Genomic DNA, 25,104 nt, shown 5'->3' on the forward strand with positions numbered 1-25,104 from the left:
ACCAAAAAGTGCACCTTCCTTAGTAAAGAGTTAGTATGCTTACTAACTATTATGTGACTAATACTCGATTAACGAATCCTTTCTGAATACCGCCCATACTGTCTAGTATGACTTATAATTTTGTATTAGACATTAACTTGCTTGACTTGGCAAAGACTTCAAAAATTTTTATTGATTAGTGTAACTTTTTAGGACTTTTTAAAATTATTTTCTACTTTTTAGCTCTTCTTTATTGTTTTCTGATTTTTTTAGGGCTTTTTAAAGTCGGTGAGTATTTTTTAAAATGTTTTCAGATATTCTCCTTATTCTTTCTTTCGAAGAACGGGGATTTCTATTTGTTCATTAGAAAACAGTTTAATCAATCGCTGTTTCAAATAACGCGTGCTAACTCTGTTTGTAGTCCCAGGTTCTATTGTTGGCGAGAGTCACGTTAAATTATATGTCTTAGACAAATAGATTTAGTTCTACAAAGGAAATTAAATTCCAAACTAAGACAAATAGATAGATATAGATATAGATATAGATATAGATATAGATATAGATATAGATATAGATATAGATATAGATATACAAATTAAAACGTTTCAAACTCTCTGGCGATATAGCCTACAAAGAACTATGACCAATTAGTTATACGTTTAGTTGGGTGTTGTATGTTCAGCAGATTGATTCCAAACACTTTTTATTTTTGTCTTTCGGTTGAATTAACTTGACATATCATCATCATGGTGGGTAAACATAGAAAATTCTCTGCCCCATCAGGAATATAACCTAAGACCGCTAGAACTAAGCGTATGAGCACTAACCATTTGGCTACTCGTGAGCATAGTAAATATACAAATACATGCACTACAGTTAGTGAACGTCAATCAATTGATGTGTCCAATATTCTTCAACAAATATATGAACATGCTATAATTAGTTCGTGATTTTTTAATAAATAATTTCGGCTTTAGGGAGCATGGGGAAATATTTAAGGAAAGGCGTATTTGACAATTAAGCAAATGTACAGTGACTCAAAAAAGTATTCATACACACAAAGTTTTTGACGTAGGATTATATATAAAGGTTAAATAAAAACAATGTTATAATCATCTGAAAATGTACATAATTTATTGTTTGTTTGTACAAAAAATATCAAAAGAACAAATATTTAGATTACAAAAATAAATAAATATACTTTCTCAACTCAAAAAAGTATTCATATAGCAACATGAACTACAAATCTCAACGAGTTCTAACAATCTGTACTAGAAAATCAAGTTTTTAATACTCTGTATGCATACCTTTAAAACAAATCATTGCCTCGAGACGCCTTGGCATGGACCGAACAAGCGTCTTGGTCATTTCTGAGGAAATCTTGGACCACTCGTCCAAAAATATTTTTTGTAGTTCTTCCTTGCTCGAAGAACGGCGTTTCTGTATTGTACGGGTGGTGGTGTCGAGATAACCCCACAAATGTTCGATAGAATTGACATCTGGGCTTTGTGGAGGAGTCAGAAGCCGTTGTGGAGCTTTGTACAGTAACAATTCCCTAATTTTCAAAGCGGTGTGCTTAAGGTCATTGTTCTATTGGAAAACAAAGACTCTGTCAAGACCCAACTTCTGCACACTGTTTGATAAGTTAAGGCGCAACATATTAATATACTTATTAGCATCCATGACTCCTTCAATAAAAACTAAGTTTCCCACTCCAGAAGACGCCATGCATCCCCAAACCATCACACTTCCTTCTCCGTGTCTTACTGTAGGGATAATATGTTGCGATTGCAATTCACTGTTTGGCTTTCGCCATACCCATCTTTTGTCATCTGATCCGAATATATTAAACTTCGATTCATCGGAAAATACAACAGTATCCCAAAATTCGTTAGGTTTAGTATGGTATTCGTTGACAAATTTTAGGCGCTTTTGTCTGTTTACTTCTGAGATGTATGTTTTTTTATTTTATTTTATTTTTTTTAATTTTGGATGCCCTAGCATGAAAATTGGCACTATATAGGCCTAGTACATTTCGTATAGTTTGAGGATTCACAGTGCAAGTAGATGTTGACGCAATTTCTTCAACCAAAGACACAGCACTTCTGAAGGGTGATTTTCGTGCTAAATTGACTACTTTCCGTTGGTAGCGGCGTTTAAGCACTTTTGGGCGTACTGATCTTCGTCTATTTTCTGTTGTTCCAGTCTTTTTATACTTCTTTATGATGGAACTACAGTGTCAAAACTTATTGAGAGAATTTTTGCAATTTCACGATAACTTCTACCTTCTTTATAAAGAGAAACAACTCCATCACGTTGCGTCAAGGAAAGTTCATTTTTCTTGCTCCCCATTTTGACTACCAGCACTCACAACAAGAGCAGACTAACAGACAGGCAATGAGCTGCAGGTAACGGACAATGCAGGTACAGTACGATTGCTCGAGCTGAATAGTACAAGTGTTCAAGGCACAGAACAGGATAACAGTCCCTCTGTATGAATACTTTCTTGAGTATCATAATTCAGTGATTCACATTGTGTTCGTCTCCTTATAGTCTTTGCAGATTTTCAATTCATGCAACTGTTAGTGCTCTTCCGTCTCTTTGTTTCAATATAACTTTTAATTTTCTGCTCTCTCATATAACTCACCAAGGCCGAAATTTTTGGGTGTATGAATACTTGTTTGAGTCACTGTATACAAGTAAACCATATGGCGAGTAATAAAATCATATGTACGAGTAATTTTAAAATTAATATTGTAAATGGTTATAAATGTAAGTGTTTAATAAAATAATTGAAGGAATAAGGTTCGTTCTTGTTGCTTTATTGAGTTGCGTAAGAGAACCATTCAAATGTATGCTTCACCGTCTCGAATTCGCAGCAAGTAACATCATGTATTTTGGTTTGCATCCGAAAGAGTAATAAGTAGCCTACAGTTTCACTCTAGACGTAATCCTCATTGCCTCATGTTTAATTCTCCATGAAAAAAGGAAACTTTGAGTTTGATAGCGCGAAGCATGATTTTGAATGTGGCTTAGGATAGCTTTAGGTTTTCCTATAATTTGAAAGAAGAAGGAATAATTTCAGGTAGAAGGAAGACTATGCTACGACTGTTCACGTAATGGTTCTTGAGTGAAGAAGCAAGGAAGTGGAAATTGTTATTTACGTCACGACACAAGATAATAGAGTCTTCGTCTGAATTCTTTTGATTATAGCTGTACAGTTGTTCTCAAGGTCACAGTGGATTAACTGACAGAAGATGAAAGGGATTTGCATCGTGACAACATGTCAAGCTCTTAGATTTAACAAATGTTCTAACAAAGCGCTTAGATACTACAGTGAAACCTCCCTTAACGGACACCTCTCAATTACGGACACTTGTATAATACGGACAGATTTTTTTGTCCCGACAAAAATATATGTTCTCTTAAGGAACAAAACCCTCCCTTTTACGGACACTCTCAGATACGGACGCGGACAATCCTTTTTTCCCCAAACGTTTCAATAACCTCTCCATAACGGACAAGAATTATTCTCAGTTCTGCGATCATAGGCGTCATTTCACACTTCACTTGAGGAAGGCAAGAGCACCACCGATATAAGACTTTTACGTTTTGTACTAGTATATTAGTAGACAATCGATTAAAGTATATGTATTCCTCAAACTCTTGGGAGGAGGCAATTGCCCCCTCCTGCCCTCCCTAAATGACGCCCCTGTCTGCAATAGGCCTATATTACAGTAGACAGAAAAGTCTGTTCTCCACAAGTGTAACTATCACGAGTCTAGACCTAGTAAACCATCAAACAGAACGGCTTCAAGCTTAATTTGAAATTCTTCTCTTTTTCTGTTCGCAATAAACTGCTTTCTGGTGGAAATCCTAGAAAACCTTCAAGAAGCAATAATACTCATGCAGGGTCAGTCGTATGGCCAAGAATTCTATGCGAAAGATCTTCGCTTCCTTAACAAATTTAATCCTTTTTCCTCTGGGCTTTGCATCTTTCCCGACAATTTCATAGATAATAAAACAAACATTGTTAGCTTTACAATAACATTTTCAACGAGCAATGTTTCTTCTCTTACGTTTTTGGAAAAGCTACATTTTTCTACTTCTGATAATGGAACAAGTCTGGGTTGGATTTTTTCCCGGCTTCCTTTTTTAATTTCTCTAAGAAGATCTTTGTAATTGGGGCTTGATCAATGAACATTTGCATTCCAATAATTTGCCTGTTTATCAATTCCGCCAACGAAGATAGCGCACCAGTACACAAACACAAACACAAACAAACACACACACACACACACACACACACACACATATATATATATATATATATATATATATATATATATATATATATATATCCGCAACCGTACTTAAGATTCTCAGAGGGCACTTGCTAATGAATGTTATTACCCTTGTAGAGGAAAAAGCATGCCTTTTTCGCTAAACAAAAGAATTTAGCCGTTTAGTTGGTTCCTAACTTGTCCTTTGAGAAGGGCACAAGTGTGCACGTACAAATGAGGCATATAGTCCATTATCTTTTGCAGTATACGAATATAGAGGGTGAGCCAGGTCCTTGGACACCTGCATAAGTTTGAAAAGCGATGGGAACGTAAAATGTGATGATGGGAACAGAGGTTTGATGAGGGGCCGCAACTTTTGGAGTGTATGTCATTCATGGCCGCTATCTTGAAATCCGCCATTTTGGATTCAAGTCATTTTTTTAATGGGAAGGGGGTGTACGACACATCAAATAACACTAGCTTGAGCTCAGGAATTTAGTGGTATAATTTGTTTTTTTTTTTTCTATCTTGTACAGTTTAGAAGTTATTAATGTTCAAAGGTGGGAAATTACCTTGATACTGACCCAGTTCTCTCTTTGTTCCAGGTGATCTAAAATAGGTCTGACACGTGAACAGAAGATCGAAATCACCTTATATCAGGGAAACGCAGCTACCGAACAATAGCAGCTGACTACAACAGACGGCACCCAGACAGAGAACCGGTATCGCACAATACGGAGGCTCACGTGATCACCAAATTCTGGGAGACGGGCTCTGTTCAAGATAGGGCACGTAGTGGGCGACCAAAGACTGACACCAATGAGGAAACTGCAACGGCGGTTGTTGCGTCGTTTGTGAAAAGTCCTAAACGAAGTACCCGTCGTGTGTCCCTAGCATGTGCAATAAGCCAATCCTCCGTTGTCCGGATATTGCACGCCAATCAGTGGCATCCTTACAAGCTGCACATGCAACATAAACTGAACGAGGATGACCCTGATCGCCGGTTGGAGTTCTGTATGTGGGCTACTGAACAACACAAACTGGATCCTGCGTTTGCCAAGGGCATACTGTTCAGCGACGAGGCGTATTTCACTTTGAACGGGGAAGTTAATCGACATAATTGTCCATACTGGTGTGACGCAAATCCGAACTGGGTTGACCCGAGTCGAGAACATAGTCCAGCGAAGGTGATGGTTGGTGTCGCATATGGGACACCCGCATCATTGGGCCATTTTTCATTTACAACACCTTAACTGCACCACAGTATCTGATGCTGTTGCAGGACCTTGTGTTCCATGCCACACTGAACCCTGACAGCATTTTCCCATCTTATTTTCAGCACGGAGCCCCTCCACGCTATGGACTTGGTGTCCGTGAATAGTTGGATGGACAACTGCCAGATCAGTGGATTGGTCGCCGTGGTCTCGTGGAGTGGCCGCCCAGATACCCTGACTTAACGCCCCTTGATTTTTATCTATGGGGACATCTTAAACAGATAGTGTATGCTCAGACAATCCGTGATTTGAGACACCTGGAGGAACGCATCCAACAAGCTTGTGACCAAATTTCAGGAGACATTCTCCTCCGTGTGCAGTCAGAGTGGTTGCGGCGACTACAGTTGTGCATTGCACGGGATGGACAACACGTAAAACATGTGTTGTAGCATTCAGTATCAAGGTAATTTCCCACCTTTGAACATTAATAACTTCTAAACTCTACAAGATAGAAAAAAAAAAAACAAATTACACCACTAAATTTCTGAGTTCAAGCTAGTGCTATTTGATGTGTCATACATCTTTTCCCATTTAAAAAAAATGACTTGAATCCAAAATGGCGGATTTCAAGATGGCGACCATGAATGACATACACTCCAAAAGTTGCGGCCCCTCATCAAACCTCTGTTCCCATAATCAGTTTTTACTTTTCCCGTCGATTTTCAAACTTATGCAGCTGTGCAAGGACTTTTGACTCACCCTGTATTAGCACAGCAACTATATATTATTTAATAGAAATGAATTTCTCCTTCATCCCTCCCAGTAATTCAAATAGTACTAAATAGAGTATTTTCGTATTGAATTTTACGAATTTACGCTCATACATAATGTATTTACTGCATACAATTACCGTCGTTAGGGATGGGCACGAGACGAGTCGAGACAGGATTTTCCTGACAAAATTCGAGTCGAGACACGGCTCTTCCAATAGAGAAATATACATTTTTCGAGTCGAGACATCACTTTTACAGTACATTTTTGAGACGAGACAGCCACAAATCTTGTCTCGTGCGCATCCCTAACCGTCGTGATAAATTAAATTTCTGTAACCTCTCTGTAACGGACAAAAATTCATGTCCCATTGGTGTCCGTTATTGAGAGGTTTCACTGTACTACAAATGTGAGAGTAGAATTAATAGTGAGTACCGTTCCACTGCACTGGCTATCTTCTTCAACTGCGAAATTCGATCTTGAATTGAACATATTCCCTTCTTCCCTTCTAGGTTGAAGGAGACAGCTAATACCTGTTAGTGGAACACAGCTACTGGAAGTTGTTCATTTTGCAATAATTTTAAACTAATTTTGATAATGGTCAATTTAATTCTTATCAATACCTACTCGACGTTCACAAATAGTCCTTCTCGAATATTTTGCTGCGATTAATGTACTTATCATTATGCATTGTTCAGCTCATTCAATGTCTATGTAAACATAGAACAATGCAATTTTAACTAATTAGTGCAAATACAAATTATAAATGCAATTTAAGGTACCGATAGTTGGATTTTCATACATTACAACATGTATTACCACTTAATACAAGGGTTGATTCATTTATATTAAGCCGAATTTGACTGTCACTTACCTAGGGAATGTTGTGTTTGCACCACTGGTTGTGTTCGACCTGTAGGTCACCTCTACTGACTATTACCTGCCATTGGATTTCCCACTGCAGGAGACTGTCTTGTAGCTGTACCGTGGGTATTTCATCCCACTCCTCTTTACGGTTTTCCACAGGCCGGAGACGGTACGAACTCCACAATGGTCAGGCATTGCTTGAGGAGTCCGAGAGCACTATAGTCCATTCGCCAGATATCTGAACTCTTGACAGGGATGTTAGAGAAGGTAATTGTCAAAATTCCAGTTTCATGTTTCATACCGCACATCGATAGAATTCTAGCGGTGTTTTCACCGTGTGGCTGGATGCTTTGACTTAGTACAGTTCATCTTGGTTCACGTCTTGTCCATACAATGTTGGGATTTCATACTAGTACATTTCAGTCAGGACATGAGTTTGGTACTACGCAGCATTTATTCTGGTGTCTCGCTCTACCTTTCGGAGAAGCAATTTGCTACTGTACGAGAAACTGGCCACGATTATAAAACTTTTTTCGGAAACTCTCTGTACGTAATGGCACAAACTTTACCACAGTCTTTGAGGTAAACCCATGGTTCATCAAGGGTAACAACCAACTTTCAGCGATCATCCGCGAGATGATATTCATACAGCCTGCTGCAGTTCCTTTCTCGCTCAGCTATATGTCATGGTTTCATGGCATGCATACTGCTTTTGCGAAAAACCGTGAGGTGTAAATCAATGTGAATGGCGCAATTGATTGTCGCCTGCGATGTGTAGCATTTGATGGCCATCGCATGCTGTGCGGCATTTGATGGCAATCGCACGCTGTGTGGGGGGATTTTCGGAGATCCCATGCGTTGAACTACACGCAATAGCGTCAGTGTCCTCTTTGCCGGAGGCCGGTTTCTAGCTGCTCGCATCGCTGTGATGGGTCGAGGATTCTGTGCCGCATATTTTCGTATTATACGATTACAAGTGGCATGACCTACACGAAAATTACACACTTTACACATTTCTACACTATGCGACGCCGTGAACTTAGCGTCGGAAAGGGCTACAATGAATCCCTTCCAGAATCTGTCCAGTTTCGGCGGCATTAGACTACGCCCCCTACACTGCTCTACTGCGTGACAAGGTACTGTTGCTTGCTGCGTGGCTATTTCACGGGGATGGGTTACACATGGGCAGTACAATTGCATATTGACTTCGGCTTCATATAAATAATTCAACCTATGTATAATTGGGAAACACATCTTCCACGTGGGATACTATACATATACCACATTGACTTGACATTTAGCCTTCCGTTCCAGGCGCTGCTATCGGCTGAAGGAATTTCACTCCCTTTCTTTCACTTACCAACAGCTGAACCCTTATTGGTTCAGCGTGTGGGTGTATCGAGTGTGTAAGCTTTAGTTTGCATTTTTGCCACGGATCAAGACATTTTGGCAGCATTATAGGGTTCGATTCCCGATAGGAACACGTGTGATTCAGATTCAAAGTTCAACAGTAGGTCTACGCCTTAATGCTGAAAATGAATAGTAGCATGCTTTCTTATTTCCTTTACAAATGATCAAAATTGAATTTCAGTGCATCACGAAACTATTATAATGTCCGTACTTTACAAGTTAATAAATATTCTGAATATACCTGAAATAAGGCTAGTTAACTTTTCATCATTACTTAGCTTTTGTTTGCTTGTTTGTTTGTTCATGTGTCTGTCTGTGTGTGTGTGTGTGTCCATTTCTAATTGCATTGTTAATAATTATGTGTGTTAATGGGTATGAAACCAAATGATTTTTACAGAATCAATTGAGAAATCAGTTTTGAAGAAGTAGTTTGAGCAGTGTTGATAACACCAACTATTTTTCAGTTCTTGAGTAGTTCGAAACCTTTGTAATGAGTAAAGTATCTAAAATTAAGTAAAATAATTTTGTATGAAACGTATTGAATATATAATTATACGATGTCAAATTCTTTCTGTATTTTCTATCTAATATTATCCTTTCTGTAATATTTGTACAGTCAAGAACATAAATAAGTTGAGTTGAGTTGATTTTATTTTAGCGTCCCGTTCAGCAGCGAGGCTATATGAGACGTGGACGTACTGATTAACATGGAATCCGAACCACCTGAGCTCCCACCGGGAATCGAACCAGGGTCTCCCACGCCAAAGGCGAGTACGCGGTAACTGCTTAGCCAAGAAGGATCTCCGGAACATAAATAAGTATAGTTAAGAGTTTTTATTTCTTATGCCTCCAACCTCTATTTATTTATGTTCGTGGCTATACCTCACATCAGAATTTAAAAAGTGCCTTGAAAGTGGAAAAACACTGGGGATTGATTTCGCAAGGGAAGGGTGCAAAACCAATTTTTCAGCCATTGTCACTGTGACTTTCATCTTGTAGAGCCACAGAGCCGCCACTGATACGACCAACAAGCTAGAAGAAGGAGCTGAAGTATGCAAGGTTTACGAAGGGTGTGCCAGGTAAACAAGGATGGGAACCACTGCACTGGAGTAACATAAACTACAGTACTTATCTTAATGTAGAAATCTATTAAGATAAATTGACCGCCTGTGATTTGTGATATGAAAAGTAGTCCTAAAAACTCAAACGGATAGCCACATCTGGTGTAGAGTTTCTGTAAAGAAAGAAAAAAAGCAATAAACATGGTTGAAAATGCGTCCTTTACAAGTTATAAGCTGCGACGGAAAATGAACATTAAAGTTCAATATCTGCAAAACTGCAGAACCTATTCAAGGAATTACTTAGAAATTAATTTGTGTTCTACCTAAATATTCGTATTTCAGAATTCTGACGTACTAATGCAACATTTTTTTTACATAGGAAATTGGAGTGTGGGATGATAATTTGAATACTGATTAGGCATACATGGCAATTTCCATGAAAAATTGCTTATACTTTCTTTCATAGTTTCCCATTGAGAACACCCCACCCAACCAGGTACATTCTAGGAACGTGCCATTTAAGTTCCATATGTACCGTTTACGTACCTGGTACTTGAAAAATGTACATTTCATATGCATAGCACGTGTCGCTAGGTACGTGCCTTTCGAGGAATTTCTGACACTTGAAAGGTACTTTTACATGCTTCACTGGAATGTGAGGAATGTGAATGGCACATACCCCATGTACCATGGCATGGTTGTGCGTAAGTTGCTTCGTATTGCGACTAGGGTTGCCAATTTAGCCCCTTTGTGACGAGATCTGGCCATTTTGAGAACGTCGTTAGTCACATAATTTCCAAAGAGCCAATAGTGGCTTTTTAGCCATATGCTTTTCACTTCTATAGCCACTTTCTGAGTTTAGCCACATTGTAATATATTGTGTGTGTCATTTTGCAATTTTCTGACGTTTGATGCGTTCTCTAGGTTGTAACATTCTAAACCCCACTGGCAGAATTGTCCTCATAAAATTAGCATTGATGGTTATATTGTGACGTTGCACAGCAGAGAATTAGTTCAAAACCTGTACGTTAAAACTAGACGTTAAATAAAATTGTCGGGAAGACGTAAGTTTAAGTATAAACTAACTCCTTAAAGAAATTCAGCCTGATAATATAGACATCCTTCAGGAAATGGTTATCCTTCCTTTTCCATTATTATTTGGCTATGAAACAAATGCCGGAGACATATACAACCGCTATATACAACAGTGTGGTGTTGGAATGTGTAATGATTAGGATGTGATGTTTTATTTTATGTTTTTGAAAGTTCAACACTTCCAATGTACCCGTAAAAATGTACTAAAGAAATAGTGCCCATGTTTTTTAAATATTCAATTAGAACTGGACAATCTACATGAAATTTGCAATCGATCAGTGAAAACGTCATCTTTCTAGAGCCTGTAGTTTCTGAGATCTCATTGTCGAGAAACATATATGTGTATTTTAAAAGAGCTCCAAAGATGGCAGCACAATTCATTTGCATGTATTTCGGAGAAGGCTTACTAAAGGCACAGGCCTTTGAACAATAATTTAAAAGGATAAACTTTGTGAAAAATATTTCTTTCAGTAATTTATTTAAACTACACTCTGACCAATATTTGTATTTGTTATAAACGTGAAATCACAAATAACCGTAAATCAAAGGTTTGAATGCTAAGATTATAGGTTAGAGCTCGGTCGCTCGTAAATGTTACTGTAGTATTTTAATAGATAGTTAAATTGCCACACAGATGCCGGAGGAGGGCATATATTTTCAGAGTTAGTTGCTTGGCTTTTTTTAAAAGTACAAGCTTCTAAATTCGAACGTAAAAATGAAGCGTTAAGGTTTTAGTATTTAAGTACTCGCACCCCCAGTTGCATAGCACTGCCCTAAGGAACATTACTGACATGCCTAGTACATTCCTGGCACATGCCAATGCCAAGTAAATGTGTCAAGTACATACACGGTACGTGATATACACATAATAGATACATTCCTCGGTATGTGTCATGCACGTACTTTTGGGCGGAAGTAACCTTATTCCTTACATGTGTATTTCACATGATTGCTCTATTCACGTACCTATCATGTACATTCCAATGTACCTCGAGGAACATTCTTTACACATGATCAGTATGTACTTGTGTTGGGTGGGACATGTGGTTCGGGTCTCACATAAACTTACAGTTCAACACCACATATAGACACTGTGCTAAATGGGATGCTAAATTCTAATACAATAGATCAATCAACCCATTGAAGCCTATTGCTTCTGATTGACTGACAACACTGAAAGGAGGGAGCAAATTCATTCCAACTGTTTAGGGTAAATTTTGTAAAGAAAGAAACCTTATTGTAATGAAACACCAAGGAAGTTTTTAGGCTGTGTTGATTGGGATTGAGATTGTGAATGGTAAGGCCATAAATATTTCCAATTGAAAAAAAAAAAGAAGAAAGAATTCGCTCAATCCAACAATACACAACATCATTAATAAGGAGGATACGGGGTCAAAAAGGTTAAAAATATCTGGATGTATAAAATAATTTTTCCATCGTTTAGCATGATGCAGACTACAGTGACTCACATTAATATTCGGACACTTGCATTTTCTTAAAAGTAGGAAGGTTTATGAAATAAATGAGAGCCGTGTGAGTGAAAAAAATAGGTATTTATATATTCATATATTTACAGAAAGAAACGAAGTACAAATACAGTGTCTTGAACGAAAGAAGCAGAAAGAACTTACAGATACTGATGACACTGTGTATTTGCAACGTCACTTTAATATTCGGACACCTACTACATATATGTTTTGTGTGTGTTGTTTCTTGCTCACAAACGCTTCACTAGTACTTAGTGGGAAACCCACGACGTTTCATGACTTCCTGTAAACAGTTGGACATGCTTCCAACAAGTTTGTTAGTAGAATGGGGCGATATGTCATCCCATGCTGCGCGGAGAGCCCTTTTCAAATCGTCTCGTGACATTACTTGTACCCGTTTGACCTTATGCTGTAACTCATCCCAAATATGCTCTCTAGGGTTAAGGTCGAGACTCTGCGGTGGTGTTTCAAACACTTTCGGACAATTATACAGCAATCATTCGCGCACCACATGCGCTTCATGCTTCGAGTCATTCTCCTGGTAAAATTTAAACATCCCCATAATTCCTAATTTTTCAGAACTTTGGTGGAGATTTTGCCAGAGAATATTCAAATAAACCTCCTTTGTCATAATCCCTTCAACAAACACGAGTTCTGCATCTCCCGATGCAAAAATATACCCCCATACCATCACACTTCCTCCTCCATGCTTTACGGTAGGTTGAAAATTTGCAGGATCTAACTCTGTATTTGGCTTCTGCCACACAATTACCTTGGCATCGGACTCATGGAGATTGAATTTTGATTCGTCCGTGAATAACATGCCATTCCATCAAGTTGCGGGCTTCTCAATATGAACTTTAACGAATTTAACTCTTTTATCTTTGTTAATTTTACTAATAAAAGTCCTTTTTTCTAGCTATTTTCCCATTAAACTCCTCACTTCACAACACTCGCCGCACAGTTTCAGGATGCGCCGTCTTCCCTGTGTCTTCATACAGCTCTACAGTTCATTTCGGCGCACTTATTCTGGAATTTGTCTTCACTTTCTGAATCAATTTGCGTTTCTCTCCATCATTCAGTTTCACAGGTCGACCCTTTCGAGGCTCTGACTCGATCTAATCATCTCTATTAAGTCTTTGCATAATGTCAAAACGGTGCTTTTGCAAATATTGAGTAGATCTGCAATTTCCCTGTACGATAGACCTTTCGCATGGTGAAAAATTACTAAATGCCGTTGCTTAAACGTTGTATTTGGTCCCTTCCGCCCCATTTTCCTTTTATGCTTTCTCTTGGTCACACTAATCACTCGTAAACGAAGCAGATACACATGTCCTGTGTCGGGACAAGTTAAACTGCAACTGGAACTTTTCCGCTGTCTCGCTTATTATTGATAAACAAACGTCAAAACAACTGTCCGAATATTAAAGTGGCGTCCAAAATACGATATATTGTAATTGCGTGCTCATAAAGTAGACTTAATTTGCATAATTTAATTAACTGATAGCATATTTGTTCGATCAAACCATTGCCTTTTTGCTTGTTTTCCGTTGGTTTCCCATTTATTATTTTTTCCATGTACAGCAAGCAAATTATGTGTAATATCTATGGTGTCCGAATATTAATGTGAGTCACTGTATGTTAAATGAAAAAAAGAAACTCCTCTAAGTATAATGATCTGTTACGGTACATCTAATGATAACTTTCTCTCTTCCCTAAGGGCTAAGGGGGCGATTTTCTTTTCTTTTTATTTTTTCTTTTCTTTTTTTATCTGTGTGTACGTGAGCGTATTCGTTATATTGCACTGGATTACTTCAGCACAATTACCTACAGCACTTTTGCTACGTTTCATTTCCGCCCGACAATTGAAGTCTTTGTCTTTGATGCTGTACTTCTATGTTCTTTTATTTTCCGAGGTTTTTTTCTTCTTTTTTTTAAGTAAGGAAGCGGAAGACAGCATAATTGCTTACTGTACACATATGCATAACAGAGCTTCTAATATTAAACTCAGCATGAATTAGTGTGTTTCTCTGTCATTTTCACGATAACTTTCATCAGTTCCGATTTTAATGAAGCTTCCTTTCAGGCCTTTAAGAAAATAAGTGTATTGCTTGGAGTTGAAATTCATCAAGAATAACCCGATAAAATCAATTCCAACTATGAAGATTGGGCATACAGGGAATGTAATAACATTTTTCTCCGATAATCGTTGGAAAAATTATTAGATTTTGATGCAATAAGATCTTCCAAGCACTGAGGTTGCAACCATTGCTTGAGGTTGGAATCAGTCAAAGAGGGTAAAAGGAATAGATTCACCTTTACTAAGAAGTTACCACATGTACAGTATTTACTTAATTTGATAAGAAAAAAAAACATGAACTGAAACGCTTTCAACAATGCGCCGCACATCGTCTGATTTGAACGAAATGCGCACCACAGAATATGTGTATGAAAGAGCATGCACTTCTTAGTTTGAAGATGCTAAATTACTACACCAGCTACCGTAGAGAGCAGGCAGGTTGCAGCGCTCGTAAACTTTGAAGTTTTTCGGACAACGCGATGAGTGTATTTAATCGTGTTCATTCGTTGTGTGTAGGTTGCAATTTTTGTATATTTTATTGGTGTGACAAACACCGTACACATGGGTTTTCTCGGGGTTCTCCTGTTTCCTCCCACTCTCATCATCACCGTCTCCTTTAGCCTAACCGGCATAAACGTGGGACGTAAAACCGAAATATTTCATTTCATTTCATTTTATTGGTATGACTGAAATGTTCAACTTTACAACTGGTGGGAAACTACTACTCTCTATAATTCAACAATTGTACGGACCGAGGTCACGCGTGAACTCTTCTCATATTCAGAAAACAGGCTGGATGTCTATCTAGCCAAGAGGCAATGTGTTCTTGAACAGAGCCATGTAAAAGTGCACAACCGAGAACACAAAATTATGACCAATTTTCGGTTTCAAACTGGGAGATTCTGAACATGTAGACACGAAAAAGACCATAGCCGAGGAATAACGAATGAATGCACCGTATGTTATTGGTTTGTTTTCATACTGTTGACACAACATTGAAAAATGAGTCCTGCAACCACCAATTAACCATCTTTTCTAATTAGCTCCTTAGGAACAAAACGAAAATTTAAAATATTACATTTATCATTTAGTGTTGCAAACTAAGTATGTTATCACAAATATCCAAAGTTTGCAAGCCTCTATCACACATACAGCACAACGCAGATGGGCAAGAGAATGCACATTGGAAGTACCTCAGCGTTGAATACTATGGTTATGGTATGACTTGTTTTGAACGAATAGCAACGAAGTTAGAAGGGCTTGAAAATTTGAATTTTCTTGAAAGGCTTTATTTCGAAAACGTGCTTAGGTAAGCATCATATCTAGTTACTTGTGTAGTTTTCAATGGATGTGTAAATTATTTTGCCGTTTACAGCACTTCGATATCACAAACCGTTCCGGAGATATTATAAACATTGCTGAAGTTAGCAACACTACTTAAATCATGTAATTGCAATGACTTGTTGTAATTACACTTACTAAAAGTTATTCCTGCAATGCTATAAAAGAGAAGGAAAACAACAACCAGCTTAAATACGTATTGTCCTCAAATAAGCCATTTTCAGCAGTGTTGCGAACTTCATCAGCGTTTATCATGGATAATGTTAAGATAACGAAGTGTAAACGGCAAAATAATTTGTTTGCCAATTGAAAACCACACAAGTAATTAGATATGATGCTTACCAAACAACATTTTCGAAATAAAGTATTTCAAAAAAAATCAAATTTTCAAGCCCTTGTAACTTCGTTGCTATTCATTCAGAACAAGTCATACCATGACCATAGTATACAACGGTTTGGTACTTCCAATGTGCATTGTCTTGTCCATCTTAGTTGTGCTGTATGTGTGATAGAGACTTCCAAACTTTGGATGATTGTGATGTGTTCAGTTTGCAACACTGAATAATAAATGTAACATTTTAACAAGAATGTTATAAAATAGAGGATCTGCCCATACGTATCTTCATTCTATGAACTCAGTGAAGCCGAAAAACAACTGAGCATTGTCTGAGCTGGTACGTCTGATTGGCTACTCTCGTTTCCGCCATGTTTGTTGGCTCGAAACATTGAGATCTTAGTGGGACGGAGCGGGCAGAGTAGGTGTGGCGAAGCTGTGACATGTGGCTTCACGATTTTGTTGTATGTTCAGATCCTCTATTTTATAACATCCTTGTATTTTAAGTTCTTGTTTAACATGTTGATTTGAAATGTGTAATATTCTGACGTAGTGGCATTTGAAAAAAAAAAAAAAAAAACTTTAAACTGGGATGGCAAAACTGTTCACTGGGTGGAGGTCTTCAATACGCAAAGCGATGTTGTCCCCCTCTTTATAGTTGCTTCATGTAAAGTTTCACTTTTCTCCCTCTTCTGGTTTCTCCGTTATAACGGATGATTCAGATAAATTGTCCACCATATATATATATATATATATATATATATATATATATATATATATATATATTAGTAGTAAGTATTCTGCCTATTGGCAGGTCCTAGGAGTAATGAGTTGTTTTTCCTTCTTCTTAAGTTTCAGTTTGGGCCTGGAAATGTTTCTTCCACTTTTCTCGATTTTCAGCTTCCTCTTTTAACTCCCAACTTTTTCTTCTAATTTTTAAGTCATCGATCAGTTGTGTTCCTCTCCTCCCTACTCCTCGCTTTCCTTCCATCTTTCCTTCTATGGCGGTATTAAGAAGACAATTTGTTTGCAAGATGTATTCAATCCAATTGGCCTTTCTACGAGGAATGGTGGCTAGAAGCGTCCTCTTCTGTCGTATTCGTTTTAAAACGTCTGTTTTTGTTACTCTTTCTGTCCATTTTATCTTCTCCATCTTCCTCTAACACCACATTTCGAAGCTCTCTAAATATTTCTTCTCAAACTTCCGTAATGTCCAAGTCTCTGAACCATAAAGTCCAATGTTCCATATATAAAACTTTACCAATTTCTTCCTAAGTCCAATATTAAGACTGCTAGTTAAGAGTGACTTTTTCATGCTGAATGCTTCTTTGCCTATGGCAAACTCTCTGGTGTAATACTTGTCTTTCGTCAAAATACTTCCCAGATATTTGAAATGGTCGACCTCTTCAAGTATTTTTTGTATTACTCTGACCCGTAAGGGTGAATTTCCACGTGATATTCTCATGATTTTCGATTTTTCGATGTTGATTTCCATTCTATATGGTTTCCCAGTGTCAACTACTTTGTCAAACATCTCCTGTAGTCCTTCTTTGGTTCTATCTATAATAACCGTATCATCTGCATACCTGATCTTGTTAATGATCTGCCCTCCAATCTTGAAATCTCCAAATCCCGTTAATGCTTCCTTCATTAACCATTCACTATAATTGTTGAATAATTGAGGCGACATACTACATCCTTCTCTGATTCCTCTTCCAATCTCAACATTATTGGTTTCTCCTTCATTCAATCGCATCTTGACTCGTTGTTCCATGCACTGGTTTGAATGAGCCGTTGGTTTCTTCAGTTGACCCCAATTTCTTTAAGTATTTGCAAAAGTTTCGTCCAGTTGACCCTGTCGAAAGATTTTTGCTAGTCTGTGAAGCACAAACACAACTCTTCCTTTATGTCCAGAACTGAGAGAGAGAAAGAGGGCTCGGCAGGGATCCCTGCCCTCTTGCCCTGGCCAGTCCGAGCCTGGGCGTAGAGATGGCCAATTCCGGATTTTTTACTTTCCGGAATCCGGAAAGTAAAATCGGAAAAAATCGTAATTCGGAAAAAAATGCGGAATTTAAAAAATCCGATTAAAAAAACCGTATCAATAGCATCCGCATTTGTGCGTTAGATTTATTAGCGTCACATTCATAGATGATGCCCATGGAAGATCTTGTCTTAAGTAAAATGTTTTGGGTAAAACTTAAAATTTCCCACTTGAAACAACTTTTATCCATAAACATCTTTTGCAGATTTCTTAGCCAAAACGCATCTTGGTGAAGATTGTTATCCCTGTCTGTCAAGTTTGACTGTGAGTTAGCGAAATCAAAAGCTTGTCTTGAGAAATGTTCATGAATAAAGTCACAATGTCACTTTCATCAAGACCTTCTTACTGAAAACCTATATATCAAAACCTTACCTTTGTTCGGTTATGAAACAGCAATTCACTTCTTGAGACAGATCTTGATGAAAAATGTCATTAGGATGCATCTATGAACACGGCTGTTAATCAATCGTATCACTGTTGTCCACCAAAAACTTACTTGGCCGGGGATCGAACCAGGGGTGTAAAAAGGGCCCCGCAGACACCGCGTTTCGGGGGGCCCAAGCCATCACGGGGTCCCCAAATCTTGATGTAGGATGCAGAGAGGGGGACCCATTGCACGTTGTCTGCGGGGTGGCCCCCAAGCCCTTAGTTACGCAACGCCACTGGATCGAACCATAGACAACAAACGTAAGTACTCTACCACTGAGCCATCGTGTCCCCTATTTCATAGAAAGAGACCTGAGAAAATTTAAGAAATTGCTTAAACTTGTTCGAAACTGTATCAAATGGAGTCCACATAGACGTATTTTTTTAAGCGTGTGCGGACAACTGACGTTGCGAATAATTGACCTACCGATAAACGACTTTCTACTGTATTTATTGGTGTATGTAAGAACGGGTTCCATGTCCTAATCCTCTCTCGAACAAGATATATGAAAATAAACATATTATTCGGAATAATGCGTGCTACGATGTTTTATTTCACGCTTGTGAGTGAAAAAACGTGAAATAAACCATGGCAATATGCATCGCAGTACTCATTATTCCTAAGGTGACCAGACGTCCCGTTTTAACCGGGACAGCCCCTTATTTTCTGATTCTCAAACGGGACGCCTAAATGTCCCGTTTTTAAACAAAAATGACCCAGGTGTCCCGTAATTATTATTCAAAATATAAATGGTCAATGCAAATTCTGCACTCTTCCGTACCAACACTCATTGAGCAGGTTCAGCTCTGCTTGGAACCTCTGAATGTTCAAATCGGAATTGAGTGTTCTGTGCTTTGAGTAGTACTTAAGTTACAAACGCTGTGTTATCATTTTTACTTATGTATTTTTTTAAATTAAAAACACTGCTGAGTCCCAAATTGCAATGTGGAATGCCCCCCTCCCATAGCCGATCCGTATGCGTCCCGTTTTTGAAAGTAAAAGTTCTGGTCACCTTGATTATTCCGAACACGACGGAATGTGGTACTGGCTGTTCCTAATACATCCAACCTTCCACCGAAACATTCCGTGTTCACTGTTGCAAAGACTTTCCTTCCTTACTATTTTTCTTCCTACTTTGGAACCACCTTAAAATCCGCGTATATCTGTCAATTATAATGAGAGCATGTCTGGAAATTATACCCTGTATAGAATCTCTAGTACATGCATTACACATTGATAAAATATGCATTTTTGATTTGCGTATGTATGACTTCCTTTACATTGATATTGACGGCCGCTGCACGGTTTCTTAAATTCGAAATCGGACTTTAAATTTAGCTCTTCCAAGACTTTGGACAGCTCTAGCTCTGAAACTATGCACTTTTCCCTACAGGTCCATATACACTTTTTGTCTCATCTTAGTGTGAGGAATCACCTCCCACAGTTTATCAGTAAAGTTCATTAATGCCCCATATATATTCTAAAATGATATGAAGTTGGAACTTTGAACTGCCCTTTGATGAAATTCTGCGTACACTACTGCTCATATTAATAATTTCACTGTAGTGCGCAATCCTTCCCACCCAATAAAACAAGTGTGAATCAGTGACAATGTTAGCTGTAATTTCAAGGGGCAAACGAACGTGCAGAGAAAATTTTGATGCGCAGCTATTTTTGTGTGTAACAGAAAATATAGTTTTATATTATTTGATCCATATTACAATATAATTTGTTCGATGGGGGGGAGATGCCATACATAGCCACCAGGCCGGGAACTCGTCCCCTAGGCCCCTTCTGGCGTCGTCACTGATATGATTGTAGTGTCTGCAGTCTATCAGGAAGGATACGTATCATTGTACTTCTCTTTAACCGAATAGAGTTAAGTAAACTTAGAGGATCTTTGCACGTGATTATTTCAGGAGATTTTTCCAGGGCAACTTATAATGTACAGGGATAAAGATAGTACTGTAAATGAACTGGTATTCTAGATCAAGCATGAATAGTGATATGTTGATATTTCCCCTCAGGCTACCCTTTGCAGTAATCAGTGGTCATTGCATACTTGCTAGCATATTTACGTATCTCGTTCTCTAGAGAGCCGGATTTACTTTATTTAGTCACTGTTGCAAAGGCTTTCCTTCCTTACTATTTTTCAAGATTACTGAGTCCATTAATTGAAGTCTTCATGCCCATTTATGCTACAAGGCTGTCTAATGTTGTGTTTTCGTTATGAAAATAGAATAGCCTAGTAGTGGCACAAATATGAAATTACATAACTAAGAGTACATTGTATTCGAGTACATTGTATTCAAGTAGCGCTTCTATATGAACTTAGGACTTAGATAATTTGCATACTGTACTGTAATGTCACCATTACTAGACACTTTTCGTCTGTTGTATCTACCAATGAGGACTCGAGTCAGTATAGACAGAGTATAAGGAGCAACGGACACGAAGAATTTTTGTCAGTACAGGAATTCTGATAAACTACTTTAAGACCTTTTTTTTTCTGTGGCACTAGTGATCCTTGAACATGAGAGACAAGGGTCAGTAGAAACCAGCTTATCTAGCCTCGAAACGGGTGTTTCTACTTGGAGGGCGGGGAGGGTGCTGTAGTAACTGTAGAAGACACCGGGTATAGCGGCGGGAAGGTTGTGCGTGTGAGTGAGTGCTGTGAAGATTGAAATCATGGATGAAAGAAGCAGCAAAAAGCGAAAACTTAGTTGCTGTGAAAATGCAGAAGAAAATAAACAACATAACCTTGAAACAGTGGGTAAGTGAAAGGATTCGTTGATGTTTTTTGTCTGTCCATGTTAACCATAATTTTTTTCCTCCTGGATGGAAGTCTATAATCAAACGTGGTGTGTGGTGATGGTTAGTTGTGTCGTGTCAATGTTTATTTTGTATTTGACTCCCGACCAATTCAACACCAACATGAGACTATCCAATTATTTACAATAATAGCTATGCAATCTACACGTTTTTCCAATTCTTGTAATTGAAATTGGAACAAGAATTGATACACGTGTTTAAAAAATTGAGTGATTTGCTTGAGAGAAATCCTATATAAAAGGTTACAACTAAGTATTATTTTATATATAAGTATAGAAGATAATAAAAATCGTAAGCATCATTCTACTTTTGAACTGCTTGTTAGTGCAATGTGGTGTAATCTAAATATTGTATGCCAGTTTTTATTTGTTCGCGCCGCGTTGTCGTGTAATTTCTTTGTGACCTTGGCCTTCCCGAAGGTTAATTGTGGATGCTCACAGCACCGTGGCCTGCCCCTGCAAGAACGTGATCACAGATAGCACCAGTGACAGAAGTATCACTGCCAGTGATTCACTATGAAGAGAAAAAAGATATAGGGATTTTCTGCAGATTTTATTTACACGAAACTCAAATAAATTGCTACGATTAGTTATAATCGCGCGCAAAGGGCTGTTGCTCTCCGTGGATTTTCGAAAAGGGTCAGTTCTACGAAACACGTGGTGTTTTTATAAATTTACTTACTATAGTATATAATACATGTTAAGTATTATAATTACTTTAGTTACTAAAGTTATCCCATGTGTGTAAATATGCGTGTAGTGATAATTTCATGTGGTGGCCCGGGCGAGAAAATTCTCCTCGGAGCGTTTCTCCGATCCTCTTCAACCTGCGTGCGTTACCAATGTTTTTGCGGTACTACTTTCACCCCAAGTTAATTTATATTCCCCCTCGTCGGGTGAAATCTGAAATCATCACTGCACGTATATCAGATATGCTTTTGTGTGTTTGCAGCTTTGCTTTGTGTCGGCCTTTCGTCTCCTTTTGAAAACATCCTGTAGGCATCCGCAACTCTGGCTGGAGTGTTATGATCCGACCTTCTGCAAGGAAATTACGAGTGACAGTAAATTACAGATGCGACTTGAAGTCGTGGTTGATAAAGAATATAACCTTTTTTATACTTTTTTTTTCTTTTGCAAACTGTTTCACCAATATTGTTTATAATCAGAATTGATCAGTTGTTGTTGAGTTGAGTTTAACGTCCCTTTTCAGCAGCGAGGCTATATGAGACGTGGACCTACTGATTAACGTGGAATCCGAACCACATGAGCTTCCGCCGGGAATCGAACCCGGGTCTCCCGCGCCAAAGGCGCGTACGCTAACCGCTTAGGCACGGAGAAACTCAGAATTGATCAGTGTTCGAAGTGGAAAAAAAGCAGAGGCGGTATGTTTTATTGCGATTTTGACTCGACATACCGCCTATCTAAGTGCTGAAATGCAGTGACGATATGTTGCATAAAAGATGAAATTTCTATTTACATAATGACTGAAAACCAATGGAGGGCTTCTCTGTAGAAACGGGGGAGGGCTATATGAAGAGACTTTGACCCCCGCCAACAACTTTCTGAAAAAAATATCCCCTTATATTTTAGTGTAGAAAATTATACACGAAAATGCTCAAAAAATGAATGAGGATATTAACAATTTCCTGTGGGATAATTTCTGGTCCCTCACTCGACTGTGGGGTATTCCAAACCCCCGGAAGATCCGCCCCATCAGCAGACAAATCCTAGATCCGCCCATGCTCAAAACAGGGCATTTATATGCATTAAAGCAAGAAGACACATACATACATACATAACAAAGAAACAATTCAATATGGCATATCAAAATATAAATTAGGTCAACTTCTTTGAAGATGCCTCATTTAAAAACATAAAGTTGAAAAAGATAACAAAAGCGTCGGTGTTGTCAACTTAGAAATTATTTCTACAAAAGAAATAATCTTTTTACGTACAAAGCTATTCGTTATTTACTGTGTATAAAAATGGATTTATTAAAGGTAGCCTATTTAGCACAGTGTTGGGAAGTAACGTAACGCAAGTAACGCGTTACTTTTTAAGTAACGTTTCCTAGTAACGCGTTACATTTTTTCCAAAGTAACTGTAACGGTAACGCGTTACAAATTTTTAAGTAACGTATCTAGTTTGCGTTACTTTTTTCGCGTTACATTTCGAATGAGTAACTACAATATATGTATTTTTTTCGGAAACGTTTCTTTCCTGTAAGTGAATTTCTCAGAATGAAACAATCTAGCATGAACTACGTATGTCAGTGACCGACAGTCACAACACACAGAGAAACAGATAAGTTCGTAGTGCCACTTGCTGTTTTTGGAAGATGAGGACAGCCTCAGGGAAATGACGTGTACTGATTGCAAGCACCTGGAAGATTTTGTCGTAGATTTTAATAGCTCCAAATCAATAGCCTACATTCAGTGAGTGAACTAGGAGTGCAATGATAACGATAGTCTATTTTACTTTGATTGGTGTTGTTTTTATATAAAAAAAAAAAAGAACGAAAATATTTTACCGTTCGAACATTTGAAAGAATACTTTTTTCTTAAGAACTGAGGATGATGGTAGACAAAATTTAAAAGTAAAGTGTCTGAAGTGCCCCGCGGAAAATATTTATCGACAACTAGGGTGCCATAATTAATGTGAGGGGTTAATATGAATAAACTGTGTTTTGATGAGCAAGCCTACTTTATTACTAGAAAATAGTTTGCTGATGGTATGTAATATAGGATTTCTTTCAGATCAGTTTGCTTATCCTAGAGTCCCGTTGATTATAGAGTAGCGTTTATCTATATTCTTTATTTTTAATTTTACATAACAACATTGTTATTATTATATAATTAGTTTAGCTGAATAATAATAAGCAACCATTTTTTCTAACGGATAGGGATGAACATGAGTCAAGCTAAAACTCGATCGACCTGAATTCAAGTCTAGTTTCGAGTCAAGTCAAGGGTAATATCCTCGAGTCGAGTTCCGAGCCGATTCAGTTTTTCGCGTCGAGTTTCGAGTCCAGTCGAGTTTGATAAATGGCTCGTTCGTTTTAAGTCGTCTTGAAATCATGGCCTGATTACGCTGAAAAACGAAAGCTATGGAATAATTTTAGTGCTGCTTACGAGAGGGGACACTGCTCGCATCTCGTCTTGTCTCGATAACGAGAACACAAGAATTTTTTTTATAACAAGCTCAGCTCGGTTTGGCTCATCCCTACGAGTAACACAGTATGGCACTTTATCAATGTTACATTATATGAAAATATTCATATATCAAGTAAAAATTTGTCCTTGCATTTACATAAAGCGATTCAGAACGTGCAATAATAATAATAATAATAATAATAATAATAATAATAATAATAATAATAATAATATTAGCGGTAGTAATAGTAGTACGGAAAATTGTAGTCATATTTTTTTCACATTTTTAAAGTTTCGGACCTAAAAGTAACGCGTTAGTAACGCGTTACTTTCGAAGTAAAATAACAGTTACTTTTTGGGGACAAGTAACGCGTTACTAACGCGTTACATTTTAAGAGAAAGTAAAGTAACTTGTAACGCGTTACATTTTTACAAGTAACTTACCCAACACTGATTTAGCATCTACTTTCCAGTGACGCTATGTTTTTATCATTGAAAAACACAAACGGTATGTCTTCATCACTATAAAACCAGAGACTATATGGCATACCACCGCGTACCGTCTAACTTCGACCACTGGAATTGATCCCTTAGAATAGCTGACTCACTCGCTAACGCTCGCTTGGCAATACTATGTGAATTAAATATTAAACTTGGACACAGAAAGGAACCGACATGACTACTAACCTATATGGGAGATCTGTGTTCTAGAACCTTGCCGAATAGCTAGC

The 25,104-nt window shown here is 38.0% G+C and overlaps 1 protein-coding gene across 1 annotated transcript in view; it reads left to right on the forward strand.

Moving 5' to 3' along the window:
- The first annotated feature begins 20,964 nt into the window (after positions 1-20,964).
- Positions 20,965-25,104, forward strand: part of LOC145688300 (peroxiredoxin 2-like) — a 106,685-nt gene continuing 102,545 nt past the window's right edge. The window contains exon 1 of the mRNA XM_081762308.1: positions 20,965-21,163. Coding sequence (XP_081618434.1) covers positions 21,079-21,163 — 85 coding nt within the window. The 5' untranslated portion in view covers positions 20,965-21,078. The remainder of the gene's footprint in view (positions 21,164-25,104) is intronic.

Source organism: Thermobia domestica, chromosome 6 (genome assembly GCF_964235325.1).
Source record: "Thermobia domestica chromosome 6, izTheDome1.hap1.1, whole genome shotgun sequence".
Lineage (NCBI taxonomy): Eukaryota > Metazoa > Arthropoda > Insecta > Zygentoma > Lepismatidae > Thermobia > Thermobia domestica.